The sequence below is a fragment of the Salvelinus fontinalis genome, chromosome 5 (assembly GCF_029448725.1).
Source record: "Salvelinus fontinalis isolate EN_2023a chromosome 5, ASM2944872v1, whole genome shotgun sequence".
In the NCBI taxonomy this organism is placed as follows: Eukaryota; Metazoa; Chordata; class Actinopteri; order Salmoniformes; family Salmonidae; genus Salvelinus; species Salvelinus fontinalis.
The window spans coordinates 7,509,368-7,523,468 of record NC_074669.1 but is presented as its reverse complement, the minus strand read 5'-3'; the positions used below and the strand labels follow the sequence as shown (position 1 = coordinate 7,523,468).

At 43.8% G+C, this 14,101-nt stretch overlaps 1 protein-coding gene across 4 annotated transcripts in view; it reads left to right on the top strand.

Moving 5' to 3' along the window:
- The window catches only part of LOC129855015 (MOB kinase activator 2-like), a 103,040-nt gene that overhangs the window by 66,771 nt on the left and 22,168 nt on the right, over positions 1–14,101 (top strand). The window contains exon 1 of one of the 4 annotated variants that reach the window (XM_055922247.1): positions 4,327–4,552. The exons of the other annotated variants lie outside the window; for them this stretch is intronic. Coding sequence (XP_055778222.1) covers positions 4,437–4,552 — 116 coding nt within the window. The 5' untranslated portion in view covers positions 4,327–4,436. Of the gene's footprint in view, positions 1–4,326; positions 4,553–14,101 lie in introns of those variants that run through there. 4 annotated transcript variants of the gene reach the window in all.

Sequence of the window (14,101 nt, the reverse complement as noted above, 5' to 3'; positions counted from 1 at the left end):
GGGACTCCCAATCACTTCCGGTTGTGATACAGCCTGGATTCGAACCAGGGTGTCTGTAGTGATGCCTCTAGCACTGAGATGCAGTGCCTTAGACCGCTGCGCCACTCGGGAGAGCCCACTGTCCCCACTGAACGATTCAGAATGTGATTTAGGCCGTATGGCGTGAGATCATGTTTAGGAAGAAGACCTTAGCATGTCAAACAAACGATCATTTATACCAATCCAGTGACATTTAGATAATGTTTAGTGTTTGTTATACAGAATAGGATTTATGTGAGTGATGCCATGTCTTGTCTGTGAAGAAGCTGCCAAGAAGCTACGTCAACAGTAGCTAAGAATCATAGTTGTCTCTGTCCGGTAGAAGAGGAACGTGTCCGACCGCACTTTCCACTCACGTCAAATCTTGGGCTATGTAAGAATTAAGTTTATTTGTGTGAGGGATTACAACCTGTAGGCTAGATCTGTAGTCAGTGGTTTGATTTCTACCTGTAAGGCTCTATATGAGGTTGGGTTACATAGGACAGTTGTTCCCAAACTGTGGGGCGCGAGGGGCCGGCGGGCCCCCCCCCAAAATGTAATTAAACTTTTTAAAGGAACTCGGTCCAGCTTTAAACTTACTCTTTAAAGTTGTAATAGTAGAATGCACAAGGTGCAATTTCAAAATTGGGTAGTGCATCATCAGTTCCTCTTGTCATATTAGTCATTTCATACTTTTCAGAGCTATTTATAACTTGTCAGAAATGTCCAGATCAACTAGCTCATGTCAGCTAACGTTTTTTGGGGGGTATTTTAATATATATATATAAATTTATTATTATTATTATATATTTTTAAATGTCACTCATATCACATGAATACACATTCGACATGGCAAAATGTACGGAATTGCAAGAAAATGTGATTTAAAACAGCAAAATGTTCTATGCACCCCATGACAAAATGTGTAGAATTGCAGGAAATAAGCTTTAAATCTGCAAAATTCACTCCACCAACGAGTGGTATGGACAGTGTGTGTCATGGACAGTGCTTGTGCACATAGAAATAAACGTGGCGTGTATGTTTCCTAATTCTGGAAGGGGGGCCCTGATTGAAACAGTTTGGGACCCCTGACGTAGGACACCAGTGCTAACTATATTAGCCTGCCTACAACAGCAATGAATTAGTTGTCGTTATAAGGATAATTTCCACCCAAATCGGCTCATATACAATAATGGATTAGTACTATCCAGTAACCGAATTGCTGTACTTCATTAAGTTGTCTTTGAAGTCTGATTGAGCCCACTGTCTTGAATGGAGTTAATTCCAAATATAGGCCCTGGCTATGGTCCAGTGATCTTGAATGGCTGCCTTCTGATCTAATAGTTGTAAGCTAATCTATGGAAAGTTCCATTTCCATTCCATTACTTCCACTTGTCACCACCTCAAGTACGTAGGGCCCGAAGCCAGGTAGGACTGTTCACTCATGGCCCTAGTGTCGCTCTCACTACTGTTGCTTTCTTTCAATTCAAAAGCTTTATTGGCATGGGAAACATATGTTAACATTGCCCAAGCAAGTGAAGTAGATAATTAACGAAAGTGAAATAAACAATAAAAATTAACAGTGAACATAACTTCTGTGAGTGTAATCTCACCACCTACCCCTGTCTCTGTCTTCACCCCCTCTCTTTCTCGGTCTCTCTCTCCTACACGCTGTTCCCCCTCCCTACCTCCCCCTCTCTCACCCCTTTCTCTCTGGTCAGTATAGCCCAGGGCCAGGCAGAGGCAGGCGGAGGTTAGAAATAGCTCCTGGGAAAAGGCTCTACCCTATTCTGGCCTCTTTCCCCTCTCTCCTTCCCCTTCTCTCTCTTTCTACTCACCACAGCAGAAGCCACTCAGAGCGAGCCTCTGGAGCACCAGAGCTCCACTCCCCAGCCTCCCTCCCCTCTCCCTCAGAGTGAGCGCTGTGCTGGGGCCAGACGGGGAGAGGTGCCTAAAGGCGTCCGTATGCTTCCCATCCGAAAGAGTTCGTACATATATTATGATGACATTTTGTGACGTTTTTGTTCGTTTTGGTGTCCAGCAAGGTTTTTTTCAGCTGTTCGTGCGCACATTTTTTCTCTCGAGGCAAGCCAAAGTCAGTAGCCGACGTCTATGCCCCTTCGTTGGTGATTGTTCAACAGTAGGGATTCTTCAATGAAGTGTTTGTCATTCAACGAGAGACTAATCGTTTTCATGCACATTTTTCACTTGAGGAATACTGCACCAAACATCTTAAATGTAAAATTGTGAAGCAGAAGTCTTCTAAGGGATTTGTGCTGACTGAGTGTGCAGATGGACCTGTACAGGGCCCTATCAGACCACCTCTCTCACTCTCAGAAAGTCATAGAAACACACACAAATAGATAGCAACTCACAGTGCATAAACACACAGGGGCTCTCTCTTGCAAACACACACACGTAAAGATTGACTGGGTGGAAATGGAATTTACCCTGACACACAATGATTGGAGCCCAGACCCTGACATACTCTGACCCTTACACACTCAGACTGTGACACACACACACACACACACACACACACACACACACTGGGAGTGAGCTGGGCTCCAGAGATCCCCCAGATTACTGTGTCTTTGTGAGCGTCCATGCTACAGCTGCAACCCCACCGGTCCAGCCTGGGGGGGGGGGGGACTAGGGCCCATATTCACATAGCGTCTCTGAGTAGGAGATTTAGATCATAATGAATTACATAATATGGACGGGGGGGGGGGGGGGGCTGATCGTAGATTAGCACTATGAGATACTTTAATGGATACCAGTCCTGGCCAGAGAAAGGGGAGAATTGAGAGAAAGAGAGATGGGTTCAGAAGAGAAAAGAAAGCAAGGGAGAATGAACGATGGTGAGAGACATGTCTGAGGAAAGTAGGGAGAAAGAACGGTTTGTTGTATTCCTTTTAACTCATGATCCTTTGTCATAACCTGACCTTTTTTTTGTCCTTCTCACTGCCTTTGCTGTAGTAGGCCTATTTCAACATTGCTTTTCTACTGTCTTTGTACTCTCAAAGTTGATGATCGATATCAACCAAGTCTACATTGTGTCATGCCACTATGAGCTAGACCTCAGACTTTGGCCCAAACTATCAAAAACACCACCTCCCGTGTTCACACTCATTCCCGAAAGGTTGCTGGATCGAATCCCTAAGCTGACAAGGTAAAAATGTAATTCTGCCCCTGAGCAAGGCAGTTAACCCACTGTTCCCAGGGCGCTGTGGATGTTGATTAAGGCAGCCCCCCACATCTCTCTGATTCAGAGGTTGGGTTAAATGCGTAAGACACATTTCAGTTGAAGGCATTCAGTTGTACAACTGACCAGGTATCCCCCTTTTCCTTGCTTGGAGGTTTGCCTCACCGTCTCTCACCAGTAACACCAGCAGTCCTGTTGTGGTAAAGCACCGTCTCTCACCAGCAGTCCTGTTGTGGTAAAGCACCGTCTCTCACCACCAGCCCTGTTGTGGTAAAGCACCGTCTCTCACCACCAGCCCTGTTGTGGTAAAGCACCGTCTCTCACCACCAGCCCTGTTGTGGTAAAGCACCGTCTCTCACCACCAGCCCTGTTGTGGTAAAGCACCGTCTCTCACCACCAGCCCTGTTGTGGTAAAGCACCGTCTCTCACCACCAGCCCTGTTGTGGTAAAGCACCGTCTCTCACCACCAGCCCTGTTGTGGTAAAGCACCGTCTCTCACCACCAGCCCTGTTGTGAAGTCAAGTAGCTACATGTCCGTCTACTGCTCATCTCCCGGCCTCATAATTTAGTTCCAAGTGAGGTTCAGTCAGACACAAGAATGTGGCCTCATCGTCTCAACATGTAGCCTATTAAACACACTAAGCACGTTCTTCTGGCGTCGGGCCACTCAATGCAGCAAACCTGTCTGGTGAGATGACTAGAGGCCTGTGGAACATAAATCAGACAGCTAGCATGTCTAGTGAGATGACTGGAGGCTTGTGGAAAATAAATCGGACAGCTAGCATGGCATTAGTCATGTAAACACCTTACTCTATCATAATCGGTGTAAGGTCAAAATCGAAGTAGGCATAGTCTACTCAGAAAACCAGGTGTTTTAATCGATCTTTCGAATTATTAGGAAATACATTTTTACGATATAGACCATTTTAGATTTTGTGGCTATGGTAACTAGTGACAACCGTGGATCACCTCTACATAATAAGGCTGTGACGTACGTATTGTGGGGGTTCTTTTTTCGCACCCCGAGGACTCTCCTCTCCACGGATTGGCTGCAAGTGGAGAAAGGGGGGCTGGCAGTTGCGAAAGCCACAAATACGTTTCTCTTCGGGTCTTATGTACAGTGAAAGTTGGAGTGTTTAATTTTGGAGCCTCATCCGAGAGCGACGGTGTGGATAGAAGTAAAAAAAAAAAAAAAAAAGTTTTCCCATCAAGTATGGTCGGAGATTACTGTTCTATTTCAGGCGAAAATACGGATATGCACTCACAGAGGAACGCAAAAAGCGGATTAAGTTGTAAAATGGTCCTTCAGGCGGTGGGCAAAGTTTTAAGGTAAAATAACAATATGTTTGAATTTGTCAGGTTTAAATGGTTTATGTTCATCATACTTGTTGCGAGCCTTCTCCGTAATGTGAAGACAAGGCAGCAGTGGGCTCGCGACGGTACGCGTGACAGCAGCATGCTTGGTTTATAGTGGAACTTTCCATGGGACAGCAAAGGGAACGTTCACTGTCTGATTTGGGAAATATAATTTTGTTGTAAAAAAAGAACAATCTGCTAATCATATACTTGACGTTTTAGATGTATTTCGGATTTCTAAAACGTTGGAGTACAGTTTGGATAAACTATGCACAAAGTAGGCTATCGACTTGATAGCCATGGTGTGTGTCACGACCAAAATCGCTAAAACGTTAGAAGTAGGTAGCCAATACTGTCATTTTCATATCGGTAAACGTTCGACTCTGAATCAGTTCTTGGTTTTGATGCGTGGCAGCAGAAATTGGATGCGCGAACATGTAGTTTTACAGACTGGTATCATAGATTAGACGTAACATAGTAAAAGTATACTCGGGACAATCCAATTATCTTACGTTTGGTATGGTTACATAAGATATAAGGTTAGTTAAGGCAAAAACGAAAGGAGGGTGGTTGGTCGGGTGTAAAACGCGAATGTCTAGCAATCCAAAGTTTGAAAGATAATCCATCCACCTGACAGGTGTGGCATATCAAGAAGCTGATTAAACAGCAACATCATTACACAGGTGCAGGTTGTGCTGGGGACAATATAAGGACACTCTAAAATGTGCAGTTTTGTCACAACACAATGCCACAGATGTCGCAAGTTTTTAGGGAGTGTGCAATTGGCATGCTGACTACAGGAATGTGTTAATTGCTTTACCATAAGCCGCCTCCAACGTTGTTTTAGAAAATGTTAAAGTACGTCCATCTGGCCTCACAACTGCAGCTCTTCGTGGATGAATCCTGTTTTCAATTGTACCGGGCAGATGGCAGACTGTATGGTGTCGTGTGGGCGAGCGGTTTGCTGATGTCAACATTGTGAACAGAGTGGGGTTATGGTATGGGCAGGTATAAGCTAAGAACAATGAACACAATAGCATTTTATCTATGGCAATGTGATACTGTGACGAGATCCCGAGGCCCATTGTCTTAACATTAATTTGCCGCCATCACCTCATATTTGAGCATGATAATGCACAGCCCCATGTCGCAGTGTTCTGTACACAATTCCTGGAAGCTGGAAAATGTCCCAGTTCTTCCATGGCCTGCATACCCATCAGACATGTCACCCATTGAGCATGTGTGGGATGCTCTGGATTGTCTTGTACAGCAGCGTGTTCAAGTTCCCGCCAATATCCAGCAACTTTGCACAGTCATGGAAGAGGAGCGGAACAACATTCCACAGGCCACAATCAACAGCCTGATCAACTCTATGTGAATATATGTCTTGCTGCATGAGGTAAATGGTGGTCACACCAGATACTGACTTAAAAAAAAAAATGTATCCATGCCCCTACCTTTTTAAGGTATTTGTGACCAACAGATGCATATCTGTATTCCCAGTCATGTGAAATTCTTAGATTAGGGCCTAATGAATCTATTTCAATTGACTGATTTCCTTATATGAACTGTAACTCAGTAAATTGTTGCATGTTGCGCTTACTTTTGTTCAGTGTACTTACTACTTTTTAGCTATTTTGCAACTACTTAGCATGTTAGCTAACCTTAACCCTTTAACCTAACTCCTGTTGTAGGAAATGTTATCATTAGCCACCTAGCTAATGTTAGCCACAACCAATTGGAATTTGCAACATATACGTTTTGCAAATTCGTAATACTCTACATTGGTATGTGGACACCCCTTAAAAATAGTGGATTAGGCTATTTCAGCCACACCTGTTGCTGACAGGTGTATGAAATCGAGCACACAGCCATGCAATCTCCATAGACAATTACTGGCACTAGAATGGCCTTATTGAAGAAGTCAGTGACTTTCAAAGTGTTACTGTCATAGGATGCCACCTTTCCAACAAGTCATTTAAAATTTCTGCCCTGCTAGAGCTGCCCCGGTCAACTGTAAGTGTGTCTGTATAGGGGCTCGTATGAAATGGGTGCTGGACATCCACAAATGTAATGCATACGAAACGTAACATATACTATGGATTGTCTTGGTTTACGTACAGAATAATACGAAATGTTCTGAGACCACGTTGCAGACAGTTTTATGAAGTCTGGCACTAAACATCTAGATACTTTTAGAAACTCAAATGTGTTGTCAACTTTCCCACTGCAAAGCTCTACTTGCCTAAGCCTAATTATACTGTTTTCTCCTTATTCTTCACAGCTCAGAATTTAAAAGGGAAATTGCTGTCTGTGTTTAGCTGTAATTATTACAGGCTTATTTGACTCTCCAGTTCCGTGTTAGGCTACCTCTGACTAGTGTATTGCTGCTATGTGGCAAAACCCCCTAAGCTTTACATGGCTTGCAGTACTCAGCGACTGCACGACAGATCTCCACAGCAAGACTGAGCAAGAATGGGAGCAATGTGATACGCCTCCTCAACCGCTGTAAATAATTAAAGCCTCAGTTTTATTCAAACACTGCATATTAAGAGGTGTTTTAGATTGAAAGACCATAAACTCATTTCTTTCTCTAAACATTACAACAGCACAACTTATACATGCACTGTTACACAAAGCATGTTTTTTTTGAGGTTGGCTGTTTCGGTATTGCATACTAAGACATAACTCAGACTTAAAGGGGGGCAGCGGTTTGAAAATAAACAAATTCATTGGACCATTCATTGGACCATTTTTGCAAAGAGTTATGGGAAATTAGAATCGCATTGTCTTAACCTTTTGTTATCTTCAACCTAGCCTAAAATCAGGAAACTCTTTTATAAACACCAAAATAGGCCATAATTCGGACCCGCCGCCCTAGAATTTTGCCTCGTCAACAGTCACGTAGTCAGTTTAAATCTTGTGGCCCTAACCACGGGGCCTGTCAGTGTGGCCTTTCTGTGTAAAGTCTTTGAGAGACATAATGAGGCTAATCCTTCTTGGGACAGAGTGGACACACTCCACCTCCATCACAGGAGTTTTTTCAACCAGCACAAAGGGCAGAAGCCTGGAAACACACAGTCCTAATAATGGAACCTTGGGTAATAGATACTGGTATGTACAGTATTGGCTTTAAGAATGTCTACCATCTTAGGATTCCGTGTTGTTGGAATGCATTATTGTACATTACATCAGGGCTGTCCCCGACAAAAAATATATATAAACACATCCTATGTCTGTTAACCAAATCAACTATATTCACTAAGCTTGTCTGCATTAAGCACACTGTTTAATTTAAATAATTAAGACACACAAATGATTAGAGGGAGTCCGACCAGCAATTGATTTGATTGTGCTGGGCCGGGCTCACACTTGCTGTGTTAAAGACAGCGAGTGACTTGTACCCGTTGTCTCTCTCCTCCCTGCTGCAGCGACCACCACAGTGTTTATCGCTCTGTTGCTGAAGCTGCAACATAAATACTGCCATTTCGGACTGAAAAGTTCTCTTACCAAAATCCCTCATTTGTTTAGGAAAAACATTCCCTCAGCCCATGCTCTCTTTGTGACACATGTATGCATCACGTGCACGTGACCAATAGGGCCTTATCTATAGCATATCATAATCATATCAATAAATTGGTTATAACAAACTCAACACTGTAACAGAAAAGTGGATACAGAGGACGTGACAAACTCTAAACGGGAATGTTTAGGCTACTGGTGGCTCATGAGGTAAACCGGAAGTCAGATGTGTGGAATAAATTAGACTAGTTGTGGAAAATACTGGAGCTGGGGGAAAAATAAGGAGAGTGCTGCGTGGGTATTATGTGTGCCAAACAGGTACTGTTAGATTACAATATACTTTTTCTGACAGTGTGGAACAATGTAAACAACACTAAATAAATGATCAGCGTAGCAGAGAGTGTTGCGCCTTTTATTACAGAAAAGACTAAAAACAGTCGCATTCATTCGTGAATGCAATTTCCAAAATGAAACGGTTTATTTTTTAAGCTAATTGTTCAAAGTTTGCTTTATTTTATTTTAAAACTAAAATGCTTGATTGCATTTCAAATCATGAATGACTTGTATGCTGTGTGATGACATGAAATAATGATGGATTGATACAGTAGCTTGTATGAAATATAGGCCTAAGTAAGTTAGAGTATTAAGACTAAACAAGATGCACTCTTAGTCCTACAGCTCAATGGTGGTTATACAAGGCTGCTATACTAAGGATACCTTCATGGAATACTGGACCAGAGGGGGCTAGGCCCCGAAGATGCTCTCCTCTCTCCCACACGTCTGTTGTGATGTTGATGACCCTACATTGTGTCAGTGGTGCTCTGAATGGGGTTTAGTCCGATAGCTTTACTCCATGCTCTACGGAGAAGCTATATGCGGAGCGCATTGTGTCAGTGGTGCTCTGAATGGGGTTTAGTCCGATAGCTTTACTCCATGCTCTACGGAGAAGCTATATGCGGAGCGCATTGTGTCAGTGGTGCTCTGAATGGGGTTTAGTCCGATAGCTTACTCCATGCTCTACGGAGAAGCTATATGCTTCTACACCTGCATTACTAGCTGTTTGGGGTTTTAGGCTGGGTTTCTGTACAGCACTTCGAGATATTATCTGATGTACGAAGGGCTATATAAAATAAAATTGATTGATTGATATGCGGAGCGCATTGTCGCTTTTCGTCACAAAAAGGGCGTGAAATGGTAGAACCTGCTGTAGCCAACTAGCTAGCCAGGTGCTTTTCCTCATCATGACCAACACATGATGACGTTCTATTTTTAGCTGATATGGGAATGAATACAATAGCAGCGTATCAAACTGGGATAATGTTTGATGTTTCACCAGAAAGTATAATCATATTTGCCAGGGCATATTTCAAAAATATATATAAATCTGATTATTTCACATGGAGATGTGGGAAGCTAAAAGGCTAGCTAGCTTGCTATGTTTGTAGCCAGGCTAACACCACCTAGCCAGGCTGCCAGTTAGCTACTACCAGCAAGGGAAGGCGACTCTTCCTTGCTTGACAAAAAGAAAAGAAAAACGTTGCTGTCGCCCGTTGTGAAGGGGAGTGGGAACGGCGAGTTGTTCATGGTGCCAAAAGGTGTCCGCTGCTTCAAAAATCCCACTCCACACACGCATGTAGTAAGTAACCTTATGGCAGCACAGAGGCAGGGGGCAGCACAGAGGCAGGGGGCAGCACAGAGGCAGGGGGCAGCACAGAGGCAGGGGGCAGCACAGAGGCAGGGGGCAGCACAGAGGCAGGGGGCAGCACAGAGGCAGGGGGCAGCACAGAGGCAGGGGGCAGCACAGAGGCAGGGGGCAGCACAGAGGCAGGGGGCAGCACAGAGGCATGGGGAGGAGGGACCTCGAGCCTCCAACACATTGTGTTAGCGAGCCTCTGCCAAGTCAAGTGATCCTCTGTGCCGTGAAGGGAAATTAATGTGACTGTGGGTAACATGGCATGAAAGTACATTCAACAAGGTTAATAAGAAAAACCGATGTAACAGACGTCCCATGGCTATAGAAGACTTGCATCAAACAGGCCTCAGGACAGTTTGGCCGTGACTTCTGAAAGTAGAAGAAATCAGAGAAGACTGCCATTGTTACACATTTCCTCCGAGACTATCTGAGTATGATACGTGTGGAGATTTCTGCACTTACTTCTGTATCTTTATAACCCAGTAATGGCTGTTATGGCTTGGCTGGCTCGGCCTGCACCTCCTCGGTCTGTGGTTTTTCAGGGAAAAGAGCCATTGAGAAGTATACTCAATTTAGATGTCTGAAATAGATCTGTAGGTCTAACTGGAATCAAGGAATCTAAAGCTGATATCCTCAAGCCAAAGTCTGTCCTTACAAAATGGAGAAGAGCTGAGTGTGAACAGTAGGGCTCAAGCTTTTTGCTCACGTATTGATCCTCTATTACAGTTGGGCTGAAAACTGCCAATGGAACAAATATGTAAATGTATGTACTCACTACTGTAAATCTCTCAGGATAAGAGCATCTGCTAAATGACTAAAATGCCAATGTCAGATCACAACAGGAGAAAGGAACCTTTTCTATTTTGGATTGATTCACTTTTTAAATAAAGGTGAAATAAAATGTAAAATATGTTTTGGCCTCTGACTTATCTTAGGGTTGTTTTGCTTTGTTGCCAGGGTTGTTGTTCAGGTTAATGTTTTGCTGGTCCAAACAGTACAGCAAGAACATCTACGCCTCTGTTCCTGATGTTGTCTTGTCTCTTCTGTCGTCACTGTAAATACTGTCGGGTGGTTTTCCACTGAAAACACTGCCGGTCGACTGGTGTTGCATTAAGTCCAGGTGGTAAGAAAAGCAGCATGTTTCTCTGGTGTGGACGGAGTTCACCTCCACATACCAGGGCTACATGGAAACATGCTCAGTAGACGCTTCACAAATCCATCATCGCTACTCTTCAGAGAGAACAGGGGGAAAAACTCCTCACATTGTCTGGCATAACTTTGTTGTTTACGCTCCAAGCACAAGTTCTTCTCCCTAAATCAAAACCTCAACCATCATGAGGACAATGTGTTTTTCCTCTTTTGTTGAGGGTTTTTGGGGAGGGTTAGCTGATCCTAGAGCTGTGCTCAGTGTGCTGGAAGCCATCTTGTTTACGGTAACTATTGGATGGATGCTGAATGTTGTTCCTTGTCACAGATTGCATTAACAACTTCCATATGCCAATTGTTAGATGCCTCCCAAATTCACCAGGCAATTTAAGCAACAGTTGTGCAATATTGGGCTTGGCAAGCAGGTGACACTGACTGAGGGGAAAGTAAATACATGGGTAAAGTTAGCAAAGGGGTAAGTCATAACAAATGTGCTTAGATTGTATAATGCAGTCAATGCACTAATACAAATGAGGAAATCCTCTCGTTCCAAGCCTTTAAAGTAGCAGTGTGTTCGTGCCTCAGTGTAGGTGGAATTGGTGCATGTTTCATTATTCAGGTGATAACTAAAGAGTTAGCCATGTATACAACGTGGCCATGTGACTCGATTCCAAGGTTGCCTACTTAAATCCAGCACTGTTAGCATAATGCATACAGTCAAAACACTTCCAGCTAATTCCTCTGCATATTGTGTAATGTGTGTTCCCAAGTGATGATGATGATGATGCTATTAATTGGAAGCCGGTTGTTGGGGCAGTAACAGCCAGTCTTGTGTTGTACCTGCCAGAAGTCTGCCTCCTTAGTGGGTTATCTATTTTAGCCTTGAACACTGCACGTTCGGCAGCCACACAGCCTTTTTCTTACAGGCCTACGAGACTAGTTGACTCCTGATGAGGAGCATTGGGAACTGCACTCACTGTGCTGACACTGTTTGCACAGTGGTAGATAAACCTGTGGATTTTCTGCTTGAAGAGTGATGGTCACAGGCACTGAATGGTCTACTTCTGAAACGATCCACAGAAGTTGCCAGAAACACGAACACGCTCACTCTGTCCTCCTCTTCCTGAGTTTGTCACAGTCTACCACTTCTTTGAGGTGGGAAAGGTCCTATTTTACCATGCTACACCAGTCTTCCCATGCACCAGTGGGCTGATTTTTCCTGGCCTAATTTAAAGGCTGGGACACTGCAGATAACACTCCTAGCTAATTATTAACGAATCTCTCTTTTCTTCCCCTTCTATTTCCCTCTTTATTCTCCCTCTCCTCTTCCATCATTTGTTTTTCATGTCGACCTGTCTCTCCCTCTCTGTGACCACAGACTCACCTGTCCAGGGTCAAGAGCCTGAGGCCTTACACTGCCCTCTTTAACCTCTCATCTGGCTCAGGCCTTTCTCGTCATCTTTCTCTGCCCTCTTTAACCTCTCATCTGGCTCAGGCCTTTCTTGTCATCTTTCTCTGCCCTCTTTAACCTCTCATCTGGCTCAGGCCTTTCTCGTCATCTTTCTCTGCCCTCTTTAACCTCTCATCTGGCTCAGGCCTTTCTCGTCATCTTTCTCTGCCCTCTTGGCCAACCTTTTTTTCCCTTTTTGAAAACATTCTGTATCACTAAGCCACTTCCTGTCTCGCCTTTTCCCTAATTTTCCAAACCCTGTCTCCTTCCCACATATGTGTGGTACAAGGAGGTACATTCTGGAGCAATTAGTTTATTTTAGGATAAAGAGAACTTCCTCTCTGCTAGCACCCCTCCCCTGATACTCACATAGGACTGTGCCTGCTCTTGGTGAAGTTCTCCCAGGCAGGGTCTTTTCCATAAAAGGCATTGTATGCTTCCTGCTCACCAGGCTAGATCAGACCAGAGGCCAAGGCCAGTCATGTCTGGCTGGTGAATGGACAGGAAGTTGGCACTGTCTGGTACTAAGAGGAAACCATGCATGCCATAGACTATGTAGTCACGCTCACCAGCTGGGTCTCTTAAGACTGGGACTCAAATGATGGTGTTCAGGGACCTAGTCTAGCCAACATTTAATGGGTTATTCAATCAGACTACTTGAAGTGTGTGTGTGTATTTGTCAAGGTTTTTGCATGCATGACTTTGAAGTCTCAGGATGATTTCTGGAGGAGAAACAGACAGGACTGAACACTCACAGAGGGCCTGTCTTAATCTGGGAGGAATGCAGTGTGTGTGTGTGTGTGTGTGTGTGTGTGTCTTAAATCCTTTTTTTAATTCAATAACCAAATTCACCAACTCCGATTTGATTGGAGGTCTTTATAGGGGCCTGGCAGTTGTGGGTTCAACAGCTGCATGGCTGTCTGGCTGACTGGATCTCACAGCTGTTGGCTCTGTCAATGACCCTCACTTTCTCCTTCTATCGCTCTGCCTCTCTATAAGTCCATCTCATTGCCTGACCAGCTGGACAGCTGTCACCATCCTGGTCCCGCAGTAACGCTCAGGAACTAACCAGGGCTGGTTTGTGTGTGTCTCTCATTTCTAATCTACAGCCCTCTAGTCCTCGGGACAGTGAGTCAGACCATAGAGCTAGGAAGGCCTCCCCAAAAAAAATATATATATATATTACATTTGAAGTGGGAAGTTTACATATACTTATGTTGGAGTCATTAAAACTAGTTTTTCAACCACTCCACACATTTCTTGTTAACAAACTATAGTTTTCGGTTAGGACATCTACTTTGTGCATGACACAAGTCATTTTTCCAATAATTGTTTACAGACAGATTATTTCACTTATAATTCACTGTATCACAATTCCAGTGGGTCAGAAGTTTACATACACTAAGTTGACTGTCTTTAAACAGCTTGGAAAATTCCAGGAAATTATGTCATGGCTTTAGAAGCTTTTGATAGGCGAATTGACATCATTTGAGTCAATTGGAGGTGTACCTGTGGATGTATTTCAAGGCCTACCTTCACACTCAGTGCCTCGTTGCTTGACATCATGGGAAATCAAAATAAATCAGCCAAGACCTCAGAATTGAATTTATAGATCTCCACAAGTCTGGTTCATCTTTGGGAGCAATTCCCAAACGCCTGAAGGTACCACGTTCATCTGTACAAACAATAGTACGCAAGTATGAACACCATG